Here is a 27,903-nt window from a genome sequence, read left to right as displayed (position 1 = left end):
AGTTTGAAACCTATTAATTTCCATCGAAGTTTACATATGCACAAAGCATCGACAAACTGAAAATCGAGAGAGGAGCTTCTATGACTGCTCATGTGCATGAGCACTAACAACATTTTATATATGTGGACATACGCCAGTCGATTATGGTAAATTGTGTGTGTGTAAAACTTTATAATTGATGTTTGTATATATTCCAATTGGGTATGCTAAGTTCTATGTGAGTTTCACGGTTTATGTTTTATATGGATGTGCATACGCCAATCGAGTATGCCAGGCCGTGTGCAAATTAATTGATATATGCTTTACAGCTCGTGTGCAAAACGATTAGTCTGAGCTTCATATGTGTCGACACATACCTATTCAGTACTACTGCTCTTATAGGCTTGTTTATTGCTCTTATAGGCTCGTTTATTTTCATGCTATTTACACAAATTTAAGTAGACGACTTTTTGATATGCGAGGTTGTGTAAGGAGAATAGTTTTAAACTATATATTTGTAGCTGAAAGCGTATGTAATTATAACTTGATATTACCTATGTATACAAAAGCTTTTGGTAGGTGACAGGTCGTGTACGAATCCAGCTCTTTGAGTTTGTGTGTGAGCGTGGACACAATATTATGTTCTCATATGATCATCATTTCACTTTCCTCGATTTTTTTTTACGCTGCTGCCAAATTGTGTTAAATATTTAGTCAGTATATAAGTGTATATTTGTTGACATACTATCACGATTTGAGCCTCATGTTCGTTAAAAGACAGCACAGAAGTGGCCCATCAACAGATCAAGAACTCCTCAGCTGGATCAGAAAACCAATTTATTCAATACAGGACTCTGTCGCGCATCGATCAGTTCATTCCCTTTGGAAAAGAGGCAAGCCGATAATACCTCTAGCACCCTCGGAGCTTACTGCGCAAAGTTCATGCCGCTCATGTCTCGGGGAACTGATGCTATAGTCTCACTCGTGAGTTGTGCTTCTACTATTTGCTCTTCAATAGCAATCTACTGACGACTATTGATCTCCGCTTGCTCGTTTTACCTGGCTCCATTTGTTTCATTTTCTGCTTTTTGTGCCCCTGTCTGCAACTTCTAAGTCAGTTCGATCTCGAGCTGTCTCCTTCCGTTGTGGCGTCACAGCTGGACACATCTAGACCTGCTCGATTGCTGATTGTCTTCACATACAATCAGCCCATTTGGTGCAGAATCTCTCTCCCTCGATCGCTTCATGGGGCAAATCAACTGATAACTTGCTATCATCTAGTACCGCAAAGCTGAAAGCACATATGATAGACTAATTTGCAGAACTGTACTTGTCGTTGCTTACTGATGAACGAAATGCATATGTATTTTAGTTTCAGTACCCGCCACGCCTACTGTGACGGCTGGCTTACTCTTTTTGTGCGAAGCAGAATTCTCTCTGCCACCATCACCACTCACGCTGCTCATTATTTCGACTCGTTGTGTACAGTGCTCTATCGGCGGTGACAAAATAGGGGAGCGTCTTTTCAAATCAGTCACCCTCACCATAGTTCTATACCCCAAATTTGATTAATTCAGATATAAATTGCTGATCTAAGTATTGTATCTATACCAGTCGCCAGGGATAACATTCGTGACCTAGGGCTCGCACACATATGGTGCGTGTACTGGAATACTATAGTATATGTGTGCAAGCGTATACACAAGACTGTGATTTATCATATTTCGAGTTCACACTTTTCGGAGCATCTGGCCGCCAGAAATTTGATGAGTGAGGCTCTCCTATTTTGAATCTCTTGGTTTTTGTGAATTCAATATACATGGTTAATATTCATTTTTAATTTCTTTCCTTCTCAATTCCAAGTATCGAAGTGTTCAATACGACAAGGCATCTCATATTTTAAAACATATATAGTATCGATACGACTGATCGCCCCCTTGGAGTATGCCTCTTTGCATAATTACAATCACCCGCTAACAATTATCAACCCTTTTTTATCAATATCGCCTCCATGAAATAGAATTGAATGTTACCAACCGAGCATGTCTATGATTATGATCGTGTAAGTTTTTACATTATAGACATCATCGAAATTTGAAAAATTCGGTTACAGAAAAAAAAGATTGCTCTACTAAATACCGCACACACACTCTCGTCAATCGTGTTTACAATTTTAATACGAAACAAATGTGCCAAGTCGAAACTCAACTTGTGTGACGGCCAAATATCATATGTACAGCCTTTCTCAGTTTTCACAGCGAATGTATTGATTTCAAGGCATTGTAAGTGTTCCCGAATTTATTCGATGTCGCGGTAAGTAGTGCAAACCTGAAGATCACATTTGACGGTGTGATGATTCAACAATATTCCGGATTGATTTTAAAAATATTTATGTTCGAGCTATTTCTTTATTGCAAAATTAACAACTTGCCGAATCATAGTTTCTGATAACTTTATATCTAATGTATAAAAAGACAAATATTATCGGTTTATCATTTCTTCTGTACTTGATTGTGTATTCGTGCATCATGCCAGATAGAAAATATTGTAGTTTCGGCTTGTATTTCTCCCCGGCCACATAAGCGTATGCATCATCGGAAGTGTCGCCTAGAACTTGTCATAAGCTAACAATAGCTTCAAGTATTTTTTTTTGCTGATTTCTACCTCATCACATTAATTGCTGATAAATTCAATATTCCTGCACCGCTCGCCAGTGTGTAGGCAGTCTATTATAGTTATTTTACGAGGTAAGATCGGCAAGCATCTGAACATGTTATTCCCCTTATATATTTTTCAAGTTACCTATAAGGTGATCGCAGTCCCAAGATAACATAGGTCGCTATGAATAACCGTAGTCTGATCTAGAATACGTCGTCAACTGTATTATGAGATATATTCTCGAATTAGTATTTATGAATACTCGGACGGCGAGAAGGCCGCAATACCCACCTTATTTTACTTCAGACATACGGTCGGCTTGCCGTGGTATTTCGCCATTTAAATACAGTTTTCCCTCCCTGAAAACTATGCATATATCTCGCAGCCAAATCGATAGACCATCGATAGCAAACAAGTTGGAAAATAAATTTTGAGCACTGACGACTTCGAGTGTTCGCGGTAAAAAAGCACGCAGATTTAATGGATTTGAACTTCTCGGACTTAAGTTCACAACGCTGAAAATTAGATACATACCTTCCAAGTCAAATCGGTATACTATCGAGAGCAAAGTGGAGATCGAGGTTTATAATCTGAAAGGAAAATTCAGGGCATCGACGACTTCGAGTGTTCGCGGTAAAATATCGGAACATCGTTTTACTTCTCGGAATTAAGTCTACCCTTGCTGGAAATTTAGTATATGCATCGTAAGTCAAATCGAGAGATTATTGATAGCAAAAGGCAGAGCAAAATGCAGTTCGACGTTTTTAAGTGGAAGGTAAATTCCTGGCTTTGACGACTTCAAGTATTCGCGGCAAAATATCGCGCAGACAGAACGTAGCTGTACTTAACCTCGCTAGTAAAATCGATAGAGTATAGCCAAACGCCGATCGACCTTCCCAATCTGGATTGTAACTTCCGGGTCATGACTACCTTAAGTATCCGCGTTAAAATATCGTGTAGATATCATAGAACATAGTTGTACTTCTCGGATTTAAGTTTATGTCTGTTGGAAACTGAGTATATACCTCGCAAGTCAAATCAATAGATTATCGATAGCAAAGTGCAGATTGACCTTTCCAAGCTGGAAAGTAAATTTTGGGCCTAGTCGATTTCAAGTATTCGCGGTAAATTAATCGCGTAAACAGAACTTAGTTGAACTTCATCGTGAAAGTCGATCGATTTTTCGAAACTTGAAGGTAACGTTCGAGCCTTGACGAATTTCCTGGCAAAATATCGTTCAGATCATCTCGCAAATCAATCGTCAATCGATCGATAGATTATCGATCGCAAAGTTTTCAAACTGGCAGGCAACGTGGGCCTTGACGACTTTCGAGTGAACGCGGTAAAATATCTAACAGACAAAACATAGTTGAACTTCACGTATTCAAGTTTATCCCTTCTGAAAACTAAGTATGTACCTCGTAAGTCAAATCGATAGGTCATCGATAGCATAGTGCCCATCGACCTTTTCAAGTTGGAAGGCAATATTAGAGCCTTGACGACTTCGAGTATTCGCGGTAAAATATCGCGCCGACTGAACTTGCCGGGATTGGTAGATTATCGGTAGTATAGTGCCGAAGGTAACATTCGGGGGTTGATGACTTTTGAGTATTCGTGGTAAAATATCTCGCAGACTGAACGTAGCTGAGCTTTCCCGATTTAAGCTTACCCCCGCTGAAAATAAATAATTTATAAAAGATCGGTTGAATAAATCACCATGTAGTGTGAAAAACGAGGAATTTGCCCGCGGTTCAGGCAGTGAGCATGTTCGCTTGCCAGTAAAAATTCTTGGAGCTTGGCGGAGGTAGAAAATCTTCAGGGTAAAATGAGGGTAGGATGAGGAACGGCGTAACCTGTAGCGTGAGAAATTACAAAGCGGCAATTCGTGATAGGAAAGAAGATTCCGCTACTTATGAGCGGACAATGATATACTACACCAGCTGTAAACATCAGAAAAATGCACATCGAGCCCATGGAATTATCACGCCTTGCAAAATTCGAGTATTAGAGGATTGGTATATACGGATTTGGAAGTAGCCAGATCGCGGCAATGGGAGTGACATGTAATAATTTTGTATAATCCAACAACATTAGTGCAATCAACTGCTAAATATACAGTTGTGTTGCCAATACAAATTGGTCCTGTAAGAGGAGAGAAATCTCTCGTTTTTATATTTCAGTGTCTATCGCAGTATCCCCATATTGACAACACTGCTTTTATATCAAGAAACAAAATGTTTTTGGTATGTTTACAGCTTAGAGAAAACGTGTGCGATTGAAGATTATATAATTGGCCGGCAGATCTCAAATTTGAACATAGTAGCTACAATAGCAGCATTGTATTCGATGTCCCAAGTCTTAATCTACTCAATAAAATGCTGGGAAGAAGTCGAGAAAAGAGTTGGAACTCTTAAACACAAAGGCGTCGCAGATACTGCGCACTATTTGATTCGACATATATGACTACCTTCCAATCAAAAGCATTCCCGCAAGTGTTTGCGCATTATAGGCTAAGTGATCTTGATGACTACGGGGCATGCGTTAAAATGTAGCTTCTTTGTCATATCAGTATCTCACTTTATGCATGTGACCATTCTCGACCGATTCTAAGTGTAACATAACGTATTCTCGCACGTTCGTATCGAGAAACGATTATGATCGGACAAATCAATGTTTATTATCCAATGTAGATCCTGGGCACTCTACGCCGGCGAAACAGATTTCCAATTCATACAAGATGCATTACTACACAACGCAACTGATTTGTAGTATTTTGACGATTTTGAGCTAACTTGGCATATGTCCCTATCAGCGAAACCGATCGTAGTCCTAGCGCTTATAAATCATCGCTACTAGTAAAAAAATGGAATCGTCGAAACTGAAGTGTGCATTGAACAATCTACATCAACCGGAGCGCTCGCACTTCCGAGCTAAGCGAGATGTAAATATAGGCAAATAAGTGAAAGGTGACTGTGAAAATAGTATTTCCTGGAACCTGCGAGGAAGTGATGGTCGAAATTAGAATTATTCTCGTAAACCATTGAAACAAGTCCAGGTCTCTCCTAACCTGTGTTACTCACCCGCCTGGTTATGGTCCACAAAGTATTCTGTGGGGAACGGCAACACTAAACAACTTTGAGCAAAACGGTAAAAAGGTATGTAGATTGCCACGAGAAAGTCACAGTTGATGGATGAATGTAACAATAATCGAAACGTCAATTCCTTGAAGTGTTATCTCAAATACACTATAATAACAGAAGAGTAGACAGCATATCAATTTAAAAACGAATTGTGCAGTCTCTAAGAACAATCAGAGTATGCGAGTCACGATCGATTTTGAGCAGCGGCGCTTTATTGGCGATTACAAATCGGTCTATAAGCTTATGATGCCAATCAGCAGCACAATGGCAGTAAGTCGGAAAGGTGAAAATGTGGTTGGCCATTCGAAACGCACATATTGGCATGTATTCCACACTGACACTTAATATGAGGCCTTCACTCAATGCCGAACCGTACATGTCCGGAACTGATAGACTAGAACTGAAATATTAGCTCTCAAATATTCTGATAAATTTCTGGTTGCGACGGTGGATATCAAGTGGCGCCGTGTTCATATTTGTTGCATTGTGCAATTCTCAGGATACGTGCTGCTACCTGCAATGTAGGTATACACATTCAACTTAGCAGAAGCACGCTTCTATGTACTGATCAAACGGAGTGGCATGTTGAAGTGTCAAGCAAAGGTGAGCGGGCATCTCTCGCTCAACCAGAGATCCATCGAGTCTACAATGCCACCATTGTAAGTGGCTGGCCTCTGAAATCAATAACTTGTATGTAAGTAATAGTAAAGCTCTTGCGAGTGAACAGGTGCCTTAGAACCCATATTGAGGGCTTGCCATGCGGGGCCCATAATATTTGATTGCGAATACTATACGAACAGCAACAAGCCGGATTCCTCGCTCATAGTTCGCGTGGGTGTTGTCACACACTCAGTAACGTCAGTTACTGAACAATTTTTGAGACGGTTTGAATTCAATTGCGGACACTTTGAAATGATATACATCGGCATGGAAAGTGGCCATTGCAAACGGGATGCTTACGGAAGGATAGCGACTTAAGATAACCACAGCGCGCTAATATGATTCACCACTACATCCCCAATCCGGTATCTCTGCCGTCCCAGATTGATCTAAATCCGGACTAATGATATATTCTTAGCATCAATACGAGAAAATACAATGCGCGTCCTTTCAATTGCACATACGAGGCTATATGGCTAGTGAGCATTTGGGTGGTAGTCAGGACTGTCATCTCGCGATCTCGATCGTCTACGTGCAGGAGTGAGTTTACTTCGTCGTCTGCCGCTTTGTGTTGGGCTATACGAGTCTCCGGAGTCCTCTTCAGAACCTGCGCAAATGAAAGCGACATTAAGAAATATTCGCTTGCTTTAGGATGGCATAAATTTCACACTGAGTTGTCGTAATTGACCTTGACGCGTATATGTAATCGTTTATCAATAAACACATAAATATGCGGGTGCACATGAAACACAGACACATACACATAAAAGCACGCACACACACACACGCACACACATGTGCACACAAACATATATATATATATACTTAGACCTATTTACACTGAAATATAAATACATATATACATATACAAATACAAATACAAATACAAACACACACACACAAATATATATAATACATGCATACATACATAAATACAAGGACACAACAATATTGTGTAGATGATGATAGGGGGGTTTTTTTTTTGAAAATGTAGATGAACAGTCGGGGCATTTAAGAGTCCGGCGAAGGATACAGACTCACATATTCATATATACGAACATCCCCAAAATATTGACCAATTAACTTCTGAACGCAACCTCCCTCCATCAACAGTCACTGCGATCCCATACCTGTCAGATCATGCTCCTCTCCGTAGTTTGTGTCTGAATGCTCACGGGTTGACCTCCTTCTGACCAGTGGTTGTCCCCCACTGCGTTTGCGGTCAGTACTATTACGGCTCCCACCGCTTCGTCCCTGTGACTTAGTCTGACTGTTCCTTCGGGATGCGTGTGTGCTGTGCTGCTTGGGTGTATTCGGGTGTTCATGTACGTCTGTATCTACACCGTGCTTAGTAAAATTGTTGGGTGCATTTCCTGCGAGTGCGTATTCGTTTTCGAGTTCGCTATCGCTGGAGATGGAGACTGGATCGCGCGTTACTGAGCATGCAGCTACTACATCCTGGAAGCGGGAGTACCTGCGAGTAGATTTGGCACCCGGATGAGTAATAAATGTAATTAGAAGTCAATGCGATAAAATCTGCACGGACAACACTTTGCCTTGTGCCGAGCACAGGTATCAAGATTCGTCTTCATTATTAAATAACTGCATACATCATGGATAACTTCCAAATTCGGATATGAGATTGACTAGTCAGTAGACCAAGACTACCAGAGAAAAACGAGTATGTGAGAGTTGGGGTACCATCGACTTGCGGGGTGGTACGTATGAAGGGCCATGGCGTACGGCGCACAACACACGGCAGGCGATGCATGAAACGAGCGATATACAGAACACACGAATGCTAAATCCGAATAGTTTTTGCACTTAGCTCCATTCCTCGGTTGCCAACATAGCGCATGTATAATATATATATATATATTATATATATACACATATACATACATACACACACACACACACACATATATATATATATATATATATAANATAGTTATATACTATATAAATATATATATATATATATATATATATATACATATACATATACATATACATATACACATACACAGACATACAGGCATATACACACAGACCCACACCCACACCCACCCACCCATCCACTCACACACATATATATATACAAAATGTGCGAGCAAGAACAAAAATGAGGATACTAATCGTTTCGTACGAGCACCCTTCGAGGGAGATATAAAAAATACACTCACTGAAGCTTTACGAGATAAAATAATAACAATCTACGTGCATGACCAATATTGCACTCACACCAAGGTAAATAAGGGTCTGGAGGACCATGCTACACCTTTAAAACTGAGACAACTCAAGGCGCACATACCATTTCCACAGGTGCTTAACATCGGTGCTCACTCCCGCGCCCGCGACATCTCCCATAATTGCTCGCACACCCTTTTCTGTCTCGCTGAAAGGTGTACGCACCACAAGAGTCTTTTCGGGCACTTTGTCCTGTTTCTTATTCTGCATTCTATCTCTGGGTAGGGTGGACCGGCGGACATATCCTTCTCCCGAGAGTATGTACGAGAGTTGTAATGCTTCCTGTGTATGGTAAAGTATACATAGCTGCACAAGCGGTCCGCATAAACGAGCCAGGTGTCGCACGCGATCGCTCACGGGAGTCTGTGATTGAAGGTAGCAGCGGGTGAGAATTGATGCGAGAAAACATTACAAAGAACTACAATTCTATATAAGATCGCCCCATAAGGGAGGAAACTCCTGCCATCAAATCATGTGCTATTTGGTTGCACAACAGGTACGAGAAAGAGCATCTGAATGCATAACAATTTTTTATCTAAGCGCGCTTGCAAAGTAGGAAAAAGACACACGCACATGACTGCAACCCCCTCCCCCCGCAATTTGTTTTTAGCCCTGTTGTGTCTGATAGTACCCTAGAAAACCTCTTGATCACATTTGCTGCTCAGACACATGTAGTCATAGCCACATCAACAGTCGGTTAAGCAAAATTATATACACTTATCACACCGAAAGCAATCAAGATATCCCCACCTCGTCAACTAAAGTGGTTTGGGGTGCAATAGGCGCAGGCATAGCAAATCCATCGCCATTCGCTTTTCTCGTGTCGGGCGTGCCGGTCTTTGTACTACCATTCATCGTCAATTGTTCATTTGCATCCTTACTATCCGCATCCGCATCCGCATCCGCATCCGCATCCGCATCCGCATCCGCATCCGCATCCGCATCCGCACCCAGGCTTACCCCCAGTCTCACTGGATCCACTCCCAACGCCTGCGCAAACTCCTCTGCAGAGAGTGCCAGAGAGTCGATCTCCAAGTGATCGTCGGTGTGGTCGTTGGCGGTGTGTGTCTCCACGTGTTGTGGTGATTGTTCGTGCGCATGCAGCTGTTCGTGTTCCTCGTGTGGTGTGCTATTGTCGTCTCGCCACTGTGTGTCACCTGATGAAACATCAGCCGCTGGAAGTAGATAGATGGCAGGTAATCGCACGGTGTTACAATTGGCCATAAATAAACGCGAGTGCATATCTGCGTAAAGACGTGACGCCTTTTATACAGACCTTCATAGAAGAGTAATAGCTTTAACTAGATATATATATACATATGTGTATACACACACACCAATGCAACTATGATTGGACCGATATTTGGTACAAAACAGCTCACCACGAACGTTTAGATTTAAGCATAAGAAGTAATTTCGGCATACAGAGAGCGTAAATCATCACTGAGAGCCATATATATATATATATATATATATATATATATATATATATATATATATATATATATATATATATATATATATATACATATATACATATAATATAATAATATATTTTCTAAAGTGACCCAATATACATGCCACTGTATGTATGACAGATAGAAATTCTAAAAGAACGAAATCGGCGTTAAAGAAAATATATCTTCCTCGTGCTAACTGATTACCGATAAGTGCATTGTATCACATGGTATATCACGATATCTAATAATTGTCCACGATTTGTGACCGGCACACACTCACCCGCACTCCATAGACAAATTTACCTTGGGCGAACCGATAAACTCAACTAACTCACATTGTATATTTATGTCCTAATCAGTGAATGAAAACATTTACCCCGTTCGCGGCCTGACTTCGGCGCAGACTCGGGCTTCGACCCAATGCCCAACACGTGCTTGACGGTCCTGACAGCGTAGTGTAAACGCACAGACACTATATCCTCCATGGCACGCCACACAGCCAAGGGTTCATCTTCGTGGGTGAACGGAAGGTATGTGATGGTCTCCCCGAGATACATCAGGTACTGCATGGTGTTGTGCTCGATGGTGTGTTCGGTGGTATCAAGTATTCGCGGCTTGGTCTTGGTCTGGGGTTGGCTGAGGATTGAAAAGTTGTTTATTAACGGGCACGCAAGAACGAATCTAAAAGTATGCAAACGATACTGTTGCCTTTAATGGAAAGGTACATGATGCGCTCATCGAGGTACACCAGATAATGCATAGTGTTGTGTTAGATAGCGTGCTCGAGGACACCTGGTTATCGCGTCTTGGTCTTTCTCGGTGAGTGGCTGAGCTATAGAAGCCAGTAATTGAAATGGGCACAAAATCACGGCAACTATACGTGTTATATATATGAGCGGGCATTCTATGGTTAAAGTCAGATCTGGAACGGATTTGTTTGAGGAACATTGAAAGTAGAGACTAAATCGAAAGGAAAGGTCGATGATACAACAAAAGATGGTCTCGATCTAGATGGTATCTGGTGTCCTAGGATGAACGGCCCCAAGCTGAAGCCCATATTGTGTGCGAGTTATTGCAAAATAGGCCGCTAGTACTCCATACTAACGACTTACGCGGCTAGGGTACATAAATCGCAAATAAGTATATATACATGCACTCATAAACTCACACGTACGTATCTATACACGCGCTCTCACACTCAATCACGCGTACAAACATGCACAAAGATACCAACACATACGTATACGCTCGCGCATGAAAGTACTTTACACGCACAATAAAAATAAATAATCGACGACAAACCTATTAGTAAGCGAGTAATCTTCAGACAATATCAAGATATTATCGTCAAATACCCTCAGCATTTCGCGGATCATGGCACGTCTGTTGGCAACACCGCTGGCGGTCACCAGAGCGTATGTCCGCGTCATGGTACTGAACTGTTGCTTGCCATCCTTTATATAGCCACGCACATCCTGTAGGTGGATTGTAATGTTTCAATGGCTGTCTTGGTATAACATATGCTAAACTTGCATAAGAAGTGGCATGGTAGGTGATGGGATGAGTACTGTAACACACAATATTAGCTAATATTATACATGCATACCTTAAAGTGAAGCTATGTATTCAGCTGCACGGACAATTGTATTCAAAAGTGCATATTACATCCTGTACAACGGCGGAATACATACATTTGACAGCATTAAAGAGAAGCATTCTAGCCTTACACACGGCTGGGTATATACAAAATTAGCACAAATCCTCCAACTGCCCCTGCGATATGAAGAAAACACGCCTGTATACATTAAGAGGACACTAGTCGATATATGAGCAGCCTTACGTGCGTGTACAAGAACGAGGGCAGGGAAGAGTAGTGAGCAAGCTCATCAACCAAAAGCTCCCACGGCCAGCAATACCTTGGTGTTGTTGAGGGTACACCGCATGCGGTAAGAGTGCCTAACACCATCGGAGATGGATGGGATGACGAATCCCTTATGTTTGTCCATCTGATCTTTGAGCAGTTCCTGTGATTTGCTTTGAATCATCTTCTCGCTGTCCGCTTCTAAAGCTATGATATGCGCTATACACTGCGGAATATGCGATGTGAGGTTTCATTCAGCATGATAGTTTATTGGTCGTTAAGAGAAGTGTAAAAAGAAGAATGCATTCGGAAACCACCTCACACTCCCTCAGAGAATGAACCAGCCCATGTCTGTGACACAGGCTAATGACATGTCATACACCAGACTGACTACCTATACCATACAGAATTAGCACAAGTTCACACAATCACGATACCCTGATCAACATCGCTGGTCTGATTCAAAGCCCCACGCTGCATCTAAATCTAATGAACAGCTAGTGTAAAATATAATCCGTGGTAGCATTAAAACACTACGAACCTTCATTGGATGTACCAGTCCTTGTCTAAGACACAGTCCAACGACGTGCAGTGCCACAAGACGGGTCTTGGGCACGGGCGAGAAGAATGTGTTGAGTACATTCGGTAGCAAGGCCTGTAACGCGCCGGTAAGGGCCCTAGGAGAAGACAGATGGCATATACGTGGGCGTTTAACGGTATACGTAGTGTAGACAGATACGAATGAGAAGTTCATAAATAGAAAATAAAATAAAAGTCATATGATTATGGGTTCGAAAGGTTGATAGGGTAGATGACCTGATTGTATCACAAGAACCGTTTACCGTGCTGAGAGGATTCGAACTACTAATCAAGGCACAGTATCAAGTGCACTTTGAGGCGAGGAATATTATGGCAGCTATATGGAACAGATATTTCAATATATGAAGGATTGTACAAATACATCTCAGGACTAAGCAAGCATACAGATGAACGCTGATTCGGCTAAATAAACATGATTTCGGTCCACACAGACACTCACACTATCATATGTACCATAAAAAGTATCTGATGTAGAATCTTACAAACGTGAAAGCTCGATGGCAGGTGTGTACCTCTCCTATGCGTAGCTGTCTATAATGTTGTGTATTTGTGTGCAATCACTTGAAGTCACATCGATTATATAAACAAAACAGGCAGACAACAGAAGTATATCCACACCCACGTGTTATATTAGCTCTTCTGCACCGTGCTCGAGTTGTGAGTATTCGCGTGTGCGTATGAGTTTAAAACATCACTCTACAATATTTTCCCGTAAACTGCTAGCTTTACACGAAGCTATACATGTCAAAACGGCAATTACAAACATTCGAAGCGATGGAACAACCATGCTAAAAATGCACATACGTCGCGTCGCCGTCCATGTAAGCTCCCATCACATCACCACCCTCCTCGCTAGTTTGGCCTGCAAAGTCAAACGCCCCCCCACCCCAAGATGGTATTAAATAGCTTGTACGGCTTGCGTGTATATGGTGCAAGGACTACTGTCCCACAGATCTCGTTGTAGTGACGTAGGTGCTCACGATATGGTCTGCAATGGATATTTGTGTGCGCACACATACGCTATTCAAGTTGACACACTATGGCGTTTTAGAGGTAGAATGTCATTGGTATTTTACATAAATAAGAGTACAATAGGCACTTGCAATCCTACACACCTCGAAAAACACCACTCGGATTTATTCACAAAGAGATGTAGTTGGACAAAAAAGAGGAAGTATACCAAGATATAAATGAGGATACATACATATAAATATTTACGCACATGTACGAATATACATTCTAGTAAATGCAAGATGAACATACAATTTATGTAGGACACTCAGGTATGTCTACGATGCAATTTGAACACCAAATAGTCACAAAGCTTGTGCTCGGACAAACTCTACTATTGAAAACATTCTAAACTCTTCTACAGAGAAAGAGGGTGCATACGCAGCTCTCAGGAAAAGATTTTAACTTCCGGCAGTATGTATATATGAACAACAGATTATGTATATACAACTAGTACCACACACACACACACACACACACACACATATATATATATAAACATCACGACGACATTAGCAAGCAGTACTATATAAACACATTGTCACGGGCTACACCTAATTGTAGTATCGGGTGTCTACAATGTACCCCCCCCATCTTCTCTGATAACAGCTCTAGATTCTGCATTTGCGTGCGTCCATACCACCCACAATTCGTCGTCACCGGTAACCTTGAGTACAGCTGCTACACATGTACCGTTCTACATTCTCGAACAGCACAAACACCCAACTATATACATTGTTGTCTATATCTAACACGGGGAGGCTTCACTTACCTGTAGCATTTAGCGCATGTAAGCGTTGCTCCTCCTCCTCTAGTACCAGCTTGAGATTCTGCAACACGCGTGCATCCAGATCACCCGCAAGTGTGGTGTCCAGATACTTTGCGTACAGTTGCTCCGTGACCTGTTTGGCCATTAGTGCTGGATAACGCACAAATACGCTGCCTGAGAAAGAAAAGGGAGGAGGTCGTTGGGTGGCGCATTGACTACATTTCGAGACCGGATAATTAGATACACCTCTAGTGCAGAAAATAGTACGATTAGTATTCCAAAGTTTCCGGGCGAAACCGTAGGAGTGTTTAAAGCCGGATATCCCACGCCATAGACTTATTTCTGGAGTTGGTTAGTCCCAGCGAGTACTGTCCTGTAAATTAGTGCCTCAGCATGCCCTTGCAACTCTAATAATATGAAGCTTAGAGTGTCGAGTGTAGTGGTAGGGCATAATTGCACTATCTACATAAACTACAATTTGTTTGCATGCTCGGTGCACCAAACGAAGTCTGACTCAAACAATATGCCCCTGCTCTAGAGTAGCCAAACCAAATACAACTGTATATGCCTTGTCATGTTCCTCATCGTATCTGACAATGGCTGCGAAGCGTATGTAAAACCACAAGCACGAGCTCATACGTACAGAGTTTGCAAGGTGTGCTAAGTACAACCCCTGAAACACACTAGCAAGCGTACCTAAAGCGTTGAGGCTTGTTGCGCGAACTTGAGTTTGGCCAGAGGCGAAGAACATTAGAACGTCGAAGACTGAGTCCTTAGCCTTTCCCTGTATCATGAATAAACTTCGACTTTAGACGAGACTGTTGTTGCACGCGGTTAAAGTTGCCAAGGTTGATCGACAGATACTCAAAAACATGAGTAGGCATATTTCCATTTATGCGACTCACAAGCAGAGAAAGTAAATATGTGCACAGTTTGAAAATACAGAATAGACGATGACAAAGAATGTTTTAACACAATACAGATAAAATATGCACAGAAATAATTCAGTAAGAATCCACATACGTAGTCTTTCTCGCTTGTAAACTAGCTTTTGCAGATGAGTCCATCAGGTTAATACCAACAACATCCGTTCAAGAGTGAGAGTAATCAACCACAAACCCCCCCCCCCTCAAAAGTGATAAAATTGACTAACATGTGCACATCTGCACTTGCAAACAACGTATTCATTACGCTACTCAGGACCCTGTGCTATCAAAGTAAATGTATACCACCTTTCAGTATCATCTATCATCGGTGTAAGATTACACTTCGGCTTATCACAAGATTTGGTAAATGTTCTTATCATATACAAATTCAGACATGACACCGAATAACATGATTCATGACACCGTTTAACATGGTTAATGGCACCGTTTAACATGGTTAATGGCACCGTATAACAATTAATACCAAGCACAAAGCGACGGCACAATTCGCTTACCGGGCACAGGATAGTCGGTGCGACAGGCTCGGCCTGTGACATATATTGTTCAACTGCGTAAAGTTATAGAGAATAAGCCGAGAATAATTGGTATCAATGATTATTTATATACTGACCTATTTCAATATTGAAACCGAGTTCATAGTTGCACAAATGCAGTTTCCAGTTCAAGAATTATTACAGTTGCAAATTCGGCACGGTTCCAAAATCTATAAATGCGGTACAAACTGGCGCATCTAGCAGACCATCGTATTCGACAGGCAGAAACCATCGTTTTATAAACTCGAATAGTTACTTGAGATTGCCTCGCAACTATTAGATATACTACATACAATAAAATAGAACACAACAGGGCAGTATTGCATACAATCATACAAGCAAATCCACATTCACACACACATACTTAACGTTTGGCTGCAGCACTGATTCCCGTAAGTCAGTTCTAATTTGCAGTACATAATCTATACACTCAGGTGAGCAAAGCCTTCCCTCATACAAAAGACGGCCAAACATACTGATTTCAGGTCCATCAAAATCGAAGAACCGAACCAGCATGCCAAGGATAAACATGGCTCTGTTCAAAGTAGATACCGCCCGCGGATCTATTTTTTTGGTCTTTTCGCACATAATTTGTTGTTTCTTCACGAAGGCTGTGTTTGAGATTGAGCGCAATGTCGAGTTGTGTTATAGAGAGAAGCTGTGTGTACAATGCTTTTATTTTGGTCAATACACCAGTTTTATTCTAACGATTTGTGCCGTTTTCCTAACTTAAATACACTTTTTTGCCTGAAAGATCCAACACAGCACTTACAGCCTCACACCCGCACTACAACGTACATCATAGCAATTGCGCGTCACAAGGTACATTAGTTTGCACGTTAAGGCAATAATAACAAATTTTAATGAAGTAGATTACATTGGAGCCGTAATCTCTGCGATATATTGCGAGTAATAAAGGGTCACAAAATATAGGAATCATTGCTGCAAGTTAAGGAACGCAGTTTCGTTGATTTGCAGCGAGTACAACTCTTAAGGTCACTATAGATTTTGACATCGTATAGTTTCCAGTGTACTACCTAACACTCGGATATTTCAAGAAGTACACAGTGCTAGACACAAGAGAAGAAGCCTGAAACACAGAGTCACAGGATTGAATCCGTAATGCTTACTTGTGAACTATGAAATAACCAAGTACAGTTCATAATTTGCCACAATACGATGAAGTATACCGTAGAATTTGCGGACAGTATCTACCAAGCTCGTGTAGTTCTTCGTCACCAAAGCGGTCACAGTACATAGACATTTGGAGGCACTTGTCAAAATCTGTATGTGATAGTGTAAATCATTAAGTATTATGGCAAAGGTTCTTGTGGAAGTTTTGCGGTGGCAGTTAGATATATAACGCACATAGACATAAACATATACGAATTTGCATGCGTTCCCAGTCGTACTTGTGCACATTAGAAATCAGATTCATATATACATAAAATGGATATCTCTGCTGCGTATATATATATATATAAACATATATATATATATATATACAGACAATATATATATATATTTACAGACATGAACATAAACATAAACATATACATGCACACACACACGCATATATATATACATATATATATATATATATATATATATATATATATATATAGTAACGGAAGATGATGAGTATTTGTGTGAACGCATTAGCGTAGTTACTATACTAAAAATTAGAATAAGTCACGGTTGGCTAAAAGATAACAGTCAGTCAATGTACATTTAAGTAAATTTATAAGGTCTTCCAGAATTTGGACTGAGGGCTTAATAATTGTTTCCCTCACACTGCCGAGACGAAATATTGTGAACGTCACAGAGGTACATGCAGCCTATTTTCTACAAATAGCCATCAGTTTTATACATCGGTACCGACAATCAAAATATTGTGGTTCACAATTCGAAGAAGCAATCTTCTACTTGCAGTCACAACTGACAATTTTTCTTGTGTTCTACGGTAGCGAGTTTGCCAGTGCAAAGGAAACGTGTGCGTGTCCGCGACAGTGCATAACAGGCGAGTGTTTGTTCTCTTAACAGACCGGCGGTGTCTCGTATACGTGACCACGGTGTATATGTGCATCTAATAGCCCAATGTACATGTGATTGTGCATATTCACGTTGAGCATAGCGAGTATATGTACATGCAAGTACTTATGAGCAATGCCTGCGTGTGCGTGTCCGTAAACGTATGAAATGAACATTTGTCAACGTGTGCTTACTAGCTGGGTGTGGGCCATCCATGGCTTGTTGATGAGCAATTCTCTCAGTTTGGCCTCGTCGGATGCCACAAGCTTTGAGTCGGGAGAGTCTAGCACATTGTAGCCCATTTCCAACAGCAGGCACACGTTGTGTATTACCAGAACCCGCTCTGTTCCCACACACACACACCGGAAGAATATAAATTAGAATAGGCAAAAATGTATAGAATATCACATGATACAGATGAAATTTGATATCCATTTTTTACCCATTTTCAGCGGCAAGCACACTTTGTGTAACACCAACACTGGCTCTGTTCACACCACTCGCGTACCCGAGAAATTAGTTCAGTTTAGACGAGAATTGACAAAAACATTAAATGATGGTAGAAATAAGGATGAAACCCAACATGTGTTCGCAGCCCATCTACAGCAGCTAACAAACATTGTGCATCCTAAGCACTCACATTATGCACAACTTCCATAGAAGTCAGGAATGAACTATGTACCGGCATTTGTGAGTAGTACAGATCCTCATTCGCAAATACTACAAGAATCTCATAATTTGCCAACTAAGCCAAGATGCTTTAACATAGCTATCGACTAGTGACGGCACCAAAATATAAGTAAATTTGGATACTATTGTAGACTATCATGTTACAAAACTTAAATGGAGCTCGTAACAAGCGCCTAAACGCAAAATTATGCATACAGAGCTATTCTACTTATGGACCACGTGGATTTAGGAGGAAATATACCCGCGAGCATAAGTGGGCCAAGGACAACGGCGCTTGAACTCCAATTCCTTGAAAATTCAAAACACGGTTCTGAATCTTAATACAGGCGAGACATATCGAATCCACGAATACACACCGTATGCACACACCTGGTATCTCGTCCAAGTACACACTCAGTACTGGCATGTGGGGAACGATGATGGAGGGAATGGCCTGGGTGAACAGCAGCATGGTCAGCAGCGTATCCAATAGATCGTCGTTCTGAGTGGAATAGGGTAGGATAAACGAAGTTTAGGCAAAACAGGAGGGCCACAATACGGCGACTTGGACTGTCCTTCTCAACATAGCAATAATTCTTGTACAACGGTACAACAACGCAAATTTGGCTTTCTGTTTATTTCAGGCGCTCAGCAATCCGAATGTCTGATATATATATATATATACTTATACACATATATATATTGGCACTCCACACCATGTATACTATTCTGACAATCAGTAAGTGCTGCGGCACCTAATGCATTTGCTTTACATGCTCGAGTATATAGGTCTAGTAAACAAATACACACGAAAGCGTGCACACATGCACATACGTACATAGGCACATCCGTTAACCCAACCCTGAACATACAATTTTTATATATATTTGCTCCTTCAGACAGTAAAGTATATCAGGCTCGCCAGGCACCATACTTGCACACACAACCAACAACGTACTACTATACGGAGACACACAACCAGTAACTACCAATGAAATCTGAACTTGAAACAAACCAATGAGATATTTATATCGGCCGTTGATGACGTTATCTTTGCCTCCATCTCCAGAATGCGCTCCTTCAGACGGCGCATTTGGGTCAAAGAAACACCAATACATCATCCATGATTGGGGAATATCTACGTATAACGCCCAAACTAGACCACACTACCTATAAAATATGAAAAACATACGAGCTTGAACATACCAGTAACTTCTTCGTATCGGGCGCTGCTGACGCTATCTTTGCCTCCACCTCCAACACGCGCTCCTTTAAACAGTGTATCAGGGCTTGATAGAGATGCAGAATGTCATCATCGGTGTCATTGTCAGCCGCGTTCTTGACTAGGTCGTACATCCACTCGGAGGAACTGTTGTTCACACGTATTGATCTGACCACCCCTTTGATCAAGCTGTTACGATAATGGTGCGGAACTGGTGTGAGAAGGTGTTATAGTTTGCAATCCCAAATAGTCCTGTGCTATGTAGAATATGTCGATAGGTATATATGTGTGCACAACTCCCAGCGGACAACGTGGTGCCAAAATACGGATATCATACACATGAACATGTGTGCTGATATCTAGATGTTTTGTAGTATATCGGCTCTTATGGTGGAATAGATTTGTATAGATAACGAAGTAACTTCGTAAATGTAAAACAACCTCACGAACCCACTTTCTTTTCATTTGGGTACATTTGTATTGTTTTCTGGACTGAGTTGTTTATGCTAGATGCACGTGTTCTCATAGATTCTGAATATCGGCGAAGATACTGATTGTCGCATACATATATATGCTTGTAGAATATGCTTGCATGTCTGCAAAATTCGATGCACATTTGAACTTCCTCATTTAAGTATATATATATACACAGATATTGATTCCGTGATGGAAAACCGTAGAAATACATACATACACACACGGGAGCAACAATACCACATTTGATAGCAAATATGGTCACGAATATGCATTGTATGCAATTCATACTTATATTACCACCACTTCACACAAATGCAAGCTTCCAAAACAATACATTCCCCTATATCCCCATACCTCACGCGGCGTTCTCGCTCTACTTCGAAGGCACTGGAACCCTCCTTAGCCTTTGGCAGTGGTGAAAACCATATCTTCTCAAATGTCCTCTGAACCAGTTGTCGAATGTTGTCAGATTCGTCACTCACTCGGCGCAGCATAGACGTGCAGATAGCCGGGATCTCTGGGTTATTCGGCTGAGCCTCACAAACCTACAGATATTGTGCACACAAGGCTCATTCAACAAACCTGAACAGCCATTTCTGGCTAGAAGGTGATGCACGAGTCAGAACTACCACCTTCACTTCTTTGATACAAAGTGAGCCATATGTATAAGGAGTGTCATACCACTTCAATGTCATATAATTTACCTACCTCGCTCAGAATTTTGATGACAGTTTTGCGCACACTTTTACCGGTGTCCTCTAGTCGTGTGATGACCTCAGGATAGTATCTGTTGGTGTATTCTGATGAACGGGGACAAAATAATGTCCTTTAGCGGGTTGAAGTAGAGGGAGTAATTTTTAATAAGAAAGCACAAAAAGATCTGTGAGGAATCATGTAATACCAAAGAGCTGAGACGCAGATACAATGCTGTGCTATGATACAGCTGTATGGATATATATGCAAACACTCGCACACTCAGATGTCGATTCCTCTCCTGAACTGCTCCGTTCCACATATCCAGGTACATGAGACAAACGATACCTAATGTGGATCAGTATACATATACCACACACCAGCCGTGTAGTACAGCATACCGTACCTGGGTTGGATATCATAAAACGCCCGACCAGTTCTACAGCGGCTTCTCTTACGGAGGGCTGTTTGTCGCGTAATCTGCCCATCACAGTGTCAGCAACAGCCTTGGTCTCCAATAGCTCGGGATCCGCCGTGATAATGCCTGGAGATGAGTTTAGTTTGTGCAGTATACGATACGTACGAATGAGGATACGGTATGATATAGTGAGAATTTTTCGAAGTAGAAGTATACATTTCGTCAATATATACCCATCGTATCTACCGGCAGCCCATTTCGTACATACAAGCAGTAAATTGGGTACGTGCGCACTGTGTTACATATGCTAATTCATACAAACACAAATGCTCTTGCATAAAAGTGCCGCGTACAAAATGAGATGGCAGAACGGCATACAACTATATATATAAGTTTAGCATGCGATACAGGTTTAGAATAAAAGCGCAAGCCACATGCAGCGTGGTGTTGTTCATTTTAGACTTCGACGATTCCAAAAAAAAAGGGAGAAATTCGTGATGTTTTGTTGATACACAGTTCTATATACGACATAAGATTTTGTGCATATACATGTTTGGTGTGACATCTGTAATTGTATGCTATATCGTATGCGTGATTTTATATGGAATATTTGATTGTGTGGTGGAAACTGTGAGATGTGCTGCATTGTAGAAATTTATTGCATAGTACATGATGGTATTTTGACAAGTCCACAATAAATATGTATAAACAAATTCATAGACCTGCATATATTTCTTTAGAAGAGTACGGGCACAATATAAGTACTTGTACAGACTGCACCATAGTACACAAAACTATGAGATGAGCACGGAAAATGAAGAAAAGAAAACATAGACGAGTGAATACACAGCATGCCACAACAAGTGTGTGTGAGAGTAGCACAGTCTGTTTATCAACTGTCACCATCAAAATTTATGCTAAGCACACTACTGGTATACCCATGGGTTCACCTGCAAAGATACAAAGAATACCAGGACATATCATTGGTAGTGACAAAGGTACACAAATTAGGCGATATATATGTATATATTGTCACTAGTAATATACACGTACATACATACATACATATATGCGAATGTCTAGATAAAAAAATGAGCACTTGTTTTTGTGTAAGATCCATATACGTTAATAATTCAGATCCATTAACCTCCTTACATACCATTCAACTGCTTCATAGCCTTGGAGCGCATTATAATGGTGCTTCCCAGGCACTCGTTCAGCACTCTACGTATAATCAATTCAGTATAACGGTACAGGGACAAACTCGACACATCCGACAGACATCGCACCGCCCTCAACGCCAGATATCGATTGAGGGGACTCTCGTTCGTTGTTATTTCGTCTGGAGCGCTGTAATGTATAGTATTAGTATATCAGTGTATGATAATATATATATATATATATATATCGAATAATACGTTTGCGGTGAAAAGGTATGCTCCTGGTGAGTAAATAATGCCACTGACGAGTACATTTGCGCAAACTTACTAAACCCGCGATCGAATCCACCCAAAATAGAGCCTTAGGGACGATAAAACAGATTTTGAAATATTGTCCAGTCGAATTCTTTGCTATGAGTGCGTATGTAGCTTAGTAAAATGGATTTCACATTCATGACTGCACGTGTGTATGAGTGTGTGGGCCTGCCACCATGTCATTCTGTTGCATCTGCATGTGCTGTTTATACTGCACCACAAATCAATACACTTTTACACATTGTTTTACGCATGTGCTACGCACACACAAAGATGTGCACGTGCGAATGTACACGTGAGACACGAATTGCTTTTGACATCTACTTGTGAATATATAACATTATATAACAATATATATGCTGTTATATAAATACATCTACCTACACTCCCGCATACACAATACACACACATCGAGATATCTTGCTTTCCAAACATAAGTGGACATATATAAATACGATCCCATGTCTTTGACTAACCTCTTTGTGGACCAAACAGTACATAGTTCATTGCGACGCTTGACAGATTCAGTAAGGAATTCCATTTCGGCCCGGGTGAACTTCTCCAGGAGAGCGGAATCCTGTGAGAATGATGGTCAAGATGGGTAATCAATTCCTTGAGAAGATTTGGTTTGCAAGCGGCTGTCAAAATGTGTTATTTTATTAGTTGACTACGCAGCAAACTGTCATTGTATGATCTTATCCATCAACGGTGGCTAATACACAGTAGCTAAAAAAATGAGTTGCAAAAACACTTCAGGTGCTACAAGGTTTTACTCCGGATAGTCGACTCTGATCCCTACTGTCGATAGAAATATAAAACTACAAATCTGAACATATCGTAGACGCCTCTAACTATTTTTATTTTGCTCTAACGAAGAAATCCAACTTACCTCGCATCCTTAAAGCGCAGCCGACAAAAATTGAATCGCTCGACATATACAGGCATAGCAACACAAAAAGGCATCTATATGTATCTAATACAACCTATACATATCCCTATAAAAACATGTACGTGTGTGTGAATTTCACATTGTACATGTTCGCCACCGCTCGTATCTGATAGGCCAGAAACCCAACGAAATGGAATCTCATGCTAAGAGCCAGATAAAGTGTACATATTCGCCTCACTTGACTACGTATATCCTAGCTACGACTGAACAGGCACATCGGATATTTTCACTAACCGTTGTATGTATCGTGCGCATGGTTATGAAAACAAACACACATACATCTACTGCTTCCCACCCTCTCCGCTTACCTTCTTCACCGCAACTACCCACTGTGCGTGGTAGAAATTGCGTGCGTTGCGCGAATTCTGGTCCACCACCGTTGCATCGGTGTGTGTTCCCTTCAGATACACAGAGAGATACGTTTGCAGCTGAAAGCTTTCCTTTGATCGTATGTCATTGGTGGCGTGGTCTGTGGCATTCTGATGATCTGTGCACACTTTGCACAGCCACTCCCCTCTGTCGGGTATCGGGGCGTAAGGTTTCAGGGTTTATGGTATTGCTTTAGGGTCAAGGTTTAGGTGGTCTGAAGGTTCCAGGGATTCTATAGCCCGAAGACGGATGCAGAGGTGAGAAATTTGTGAGCGCATAGAACAGAGGTTATGTTTGTACGTACAAGAATATGTATTCGTATGTGGAAGTATGCAAGGTGTTCACATGCGAGTTTTTAGCTTGGCAACTAGCATTTGCTATTTGAAATGTGTGTGTATATATACATGCATTGGCCAAATATGGGTGTGCAGATTTAATTGCATACAAAGGGTAATTGTACATGCGTGGATTCTTTATTCAAATAATGATCGGTGCTTGTGTGCGTTTGATGCTCATTGTAAGTGCACAAAGCGGGAATGCAACCTGATGGGCAACAGGTACAAGAACAAGTATCAAGAGAAACAGGCTCAAATGAAAGCACCGTCCGAATGTCGCAACGAGAAGTATATGCCACTTATCCATCTACTCGGAAACCAACGCACACCGCCAAACGACTATGTTTCATACGCACACGAAGATGGCACTTTTCACTCTCTCACATAGCCCACAGATCCCTATACTTGCTAATGGGTATAAAATAGCATGCATGTCATAGTACCTACAAACGGGTATGTCATGGTTTACAGATCATATTACTTACGAATGGATAAATAAATAACAGCAAGTATGCCGTAATATATACAAATTCGCATATAGAAATTTCCAGATCAGCAATATAGTAATATGCACGACTTAATACTTACGAGTAGGTTGGGGGAACGCCTACGCACGAGCCGTGGTACCATTTGCGGCAGCCGCCGTCACATTCCAACATAAATTCACCTGAGTATCCCTTACCGCACACACAGTGCGCTAACTCGTCTTCCGTAGACTCTGAAGTGGCCTATATATGGGCGCATGTAAAAGGATCAATCGATGGAACTTTGCGGGTTCGCAGTACGTGTGCATTCAAATTATGTACTCGTATTTACATGCATGAACATAACGTGAATATAAAATTTTGTGTGTTCGCAACGCAAAGAGTATATAACTATACATATATATATATATATATATATATATACGTATTTACCCGTATATGTGTAAGTTTGACGTATCATATGAAAAAGGGGAGCAGACCAATACATCTGTGCATTCAAGTAAAACATACGAGTGCTTAATAAGTAGTGCACATGGAAGCAATGTGTTCTACCTGTCGTTCACGGATAATCTCCATAAGCGCCGCCACTGAGACCCCATCTGTCTGTGCTTTGAGTTGCTTAGCAATGGTTCCGATGCAGTCCAACGCAAACCCTCGCGCCATGGCGTCGACTTTAGTACCCGATAACGTATCGAACTGGAAAAACCAGGACAGTGATCGTTGTTAGAGCCAAAAAAAAAAGCAAATCCAATGTGAGCTCATCTTAGTATCCTACAGAGTCTTCTTACCTTCCCCCTTTTACGTCATGTTTCCCACTTTGTTTCTCACTTTGATTCAGTGATATACCCACTGTGCACTAGTCCACTCTGCAACGCACATGGTGTCTACAAGCATTGGGCAAATAATCTACACCCTGATATATACATAAACGTGTGCAAATTAGGCATAGCTGCCGGAATTCCATCCCGCATGTTGCAGTTCATAACTAATTGCAGACTACAGCATGCAACTAGACACCAGAGTCGCCTGTCTGGATGCCATCGCAGAGTATATTGTACAATGAATGTTGTCGAAGCTTTGGTCGTAATCACCCATGTTCACATCCAGACACAATCTCGGCCCTGAATCTGCGCACCCATACAGACTTCTATGCACACATACCGTGTTACGCTTATGCTCTCATCCAACCTGTGTTCACAGACCCCTATTATGCACGCATAACTCAGTTCGCTCGACATGCCAATACATCCATTGAGTTCATATAAACGTGCATACCATGATCAGCACCATACGAGAAAGTAGCATATCAGCTGCAGGCCATTCGGGGATGTTGAGCAGGCTTAATAGGTCTTCCAGAAAGTTCATGAAGATTTCCTTGATAGAAACTTCGCCTTCTTGCTTAGTGCTTGCTCTGAATGTGACAGGAAGGGTGTTTGGTTGCGTGTGTGCGCGTGATAGTCTGTACTTTGCGGTTTACACTGTTTTGGTGATATAGAGTTGTAAACGTGCGAACAAAGAGCACACCGTAGTTGTACAAAGAAAAATGATGGATGCGATGGGCGCAAACATGACGCTCTCCCTGTCTATAACAGTTATACAGAGGGACGACTGCATGCCTGGCTCAGCAGTAAAGTGTGCATTGACACGAGGAGCATTGACACACTAGCATAGACACCTACACTCGAACGGCCTTGAATAGATTGGCGCAATAGTAAGTGAGAAGTAATTGACACTAGCGGATGGACACCCATGTACCTACTTGCACAGATGCAAGTGGAAGTACCTGTCACACAAGAGTTACACCTACTTTCGGAAGAACTTGGACAGAAAGTCACTTGCGGTGGCGACTGCTGATTCATAAGCGCGGATAGCGTTAGCTTCTGTGATTTGCCCGTTAGAAGTTTTCACCTGCTGCACAAAAGGAGCACCATACTGCTTTAAAAGAAAGCCTATGTATTGCACGATGTTGATCTGAAAGCACATAGGTGCAGAATAGTCTACAATGAAAGATACAGAAGGTATATGAACATAATCAATAGATGTAGATACAGTGTAGTACGACGATACGGATTTATATAATTAACACACGGGGGTACCGTACGTTGTGTTTAATTTGGCACTGAAATATCGGGAAAAATGACGATAAAGGAGATAGCAAAAAGTGAATCACACGATAACGACGCAAGTCTGATGGATTGGTATAAATGATAGAACAGGATACGGTATCGTCACCCACAGACTGCAAATGTATATGTAACACACACACGAATTGTAGGATAGATCACATAAATAGACTCCCACATTTTCAAATTAAAAAAAAACCGACTTGAGTAAAACAGAACCAACACGGAAAGTGAATACGTACCAACACAGCACGAAAGAACATACAAAAGCATGATGCATGGTAGAATTCCCACACACACAATCAGTTGAACTCACCTGCTCGTCAGACTCTTTGACCACAGCGGTTTCCGACTGATCTGCGGTAAAACTCTGGATCACGCGCACCACTAGCGCCGTCATAAACATGGAAGTGTGCTGTGTTCCTCCTTTGGCTTCATAACTAGAGATGTACGTGTGATACAAAAAAGGTTGTAGAGTATTCTGAGAATCGAGTTGTGGGAGAGAGGTTGGTTGGTTGATTTGATTAGGGTGAGGCTAGTGAACATGGTCGTGTGCTGTGCCACTCCAAATTCGACTTATTCGGGAGGAAATTGAGTTCGCTATTCGTTTACGGAATCTGGGTGGAGGTACTGAACATGGCTTTGTGGCACGTCCTTTCAACTAATTTCGTAATTGAAGAAAATTCAATTCAATATAGGGCAAAAAGAAATTTGCTATGAGGTTTGTATGAGATTAGACAGGGTTGTGTAGCTGCCCTTCGATCAGGTTCATAGCTGGACAGGACAGGT

At 41.4% G+C, this 27,903-nt stretch overlaps 1 protein-coding gene across 1 annotated transcript; it reads right to left on the bottom strand.

Annotated features, from left to right (window-relative positions):
- Positions 1 to 5,223: 5,223 nt before the first annotated feature.
- SARC_01193 (hypothetical protein) lies at positions 5,224 to 27,554 on the bottom strand. The gene is made up of 28 exons (XM_014305083.1): positions 27,431 to 27,554; positions 26,799 to 26,902; positions 26,267 to 26,402; positions 25,544 to 25,687; positions 25,095 to 25,234; positions 24,111 to 24,318; positions 23,330 to 23,430; positions 22,538 to 22,728; positions 21,367 to 21,504; positions 20,976 to 21,067; positions 20,622 to 20,812; positions 19,775 to 19,979; positions 18,959 to 19,070; positions 18,094 to 18,242; positions 17,059 to 17,152; positions 16,345 to 16,479; positions 15,830 to 15,882; positions 15,085 to 15,172; positions 14,392 to 14,562; positions 13,413 to 13,470; positions 12,550 to 12,685; positions 12,064 to 12,234; positions 11,450 to 11,622; positions 10,524 to 10,783; positions 9,438 to 9,862; positions 8,752 to 9,050; positions 7,568 to 7,911; positions 5,224 to 7,044 (listed from the first exon to the last, which is right to left on the bottom strand). The coding sequence occupies exons 1-28, from the start codon at positions 27,518 to 27,520 to the stop codon at positions 6,914 to 6,916; spliced, it is 4,539 nt and encodes a 1,512-aa protein (XP_014160558.1). The 5' UTR covers positions 27,521 to 27,554; the 3' UTR covers positions 5,224 to 6,913.
- Positions 27,555 to 27,903: the final 349 nt, after the last annotated feature.

This window comes from Sphaeroforma arctica, assembly GCF_001186125.1.
Source record: "Sphaeroforma arctica JP610 unplaced genomic scaffold supercont1.46, whole genome shotgun sequence".
NCBI classification, from domain to species: Eukaryota; class Ichthyosporea; order Ichthyophonida; genus Sphaeroforma; species Sphaeroforma arctica.
This window is presented reverse-complemented; position numbering and strand designations above follow the sequence as displayed.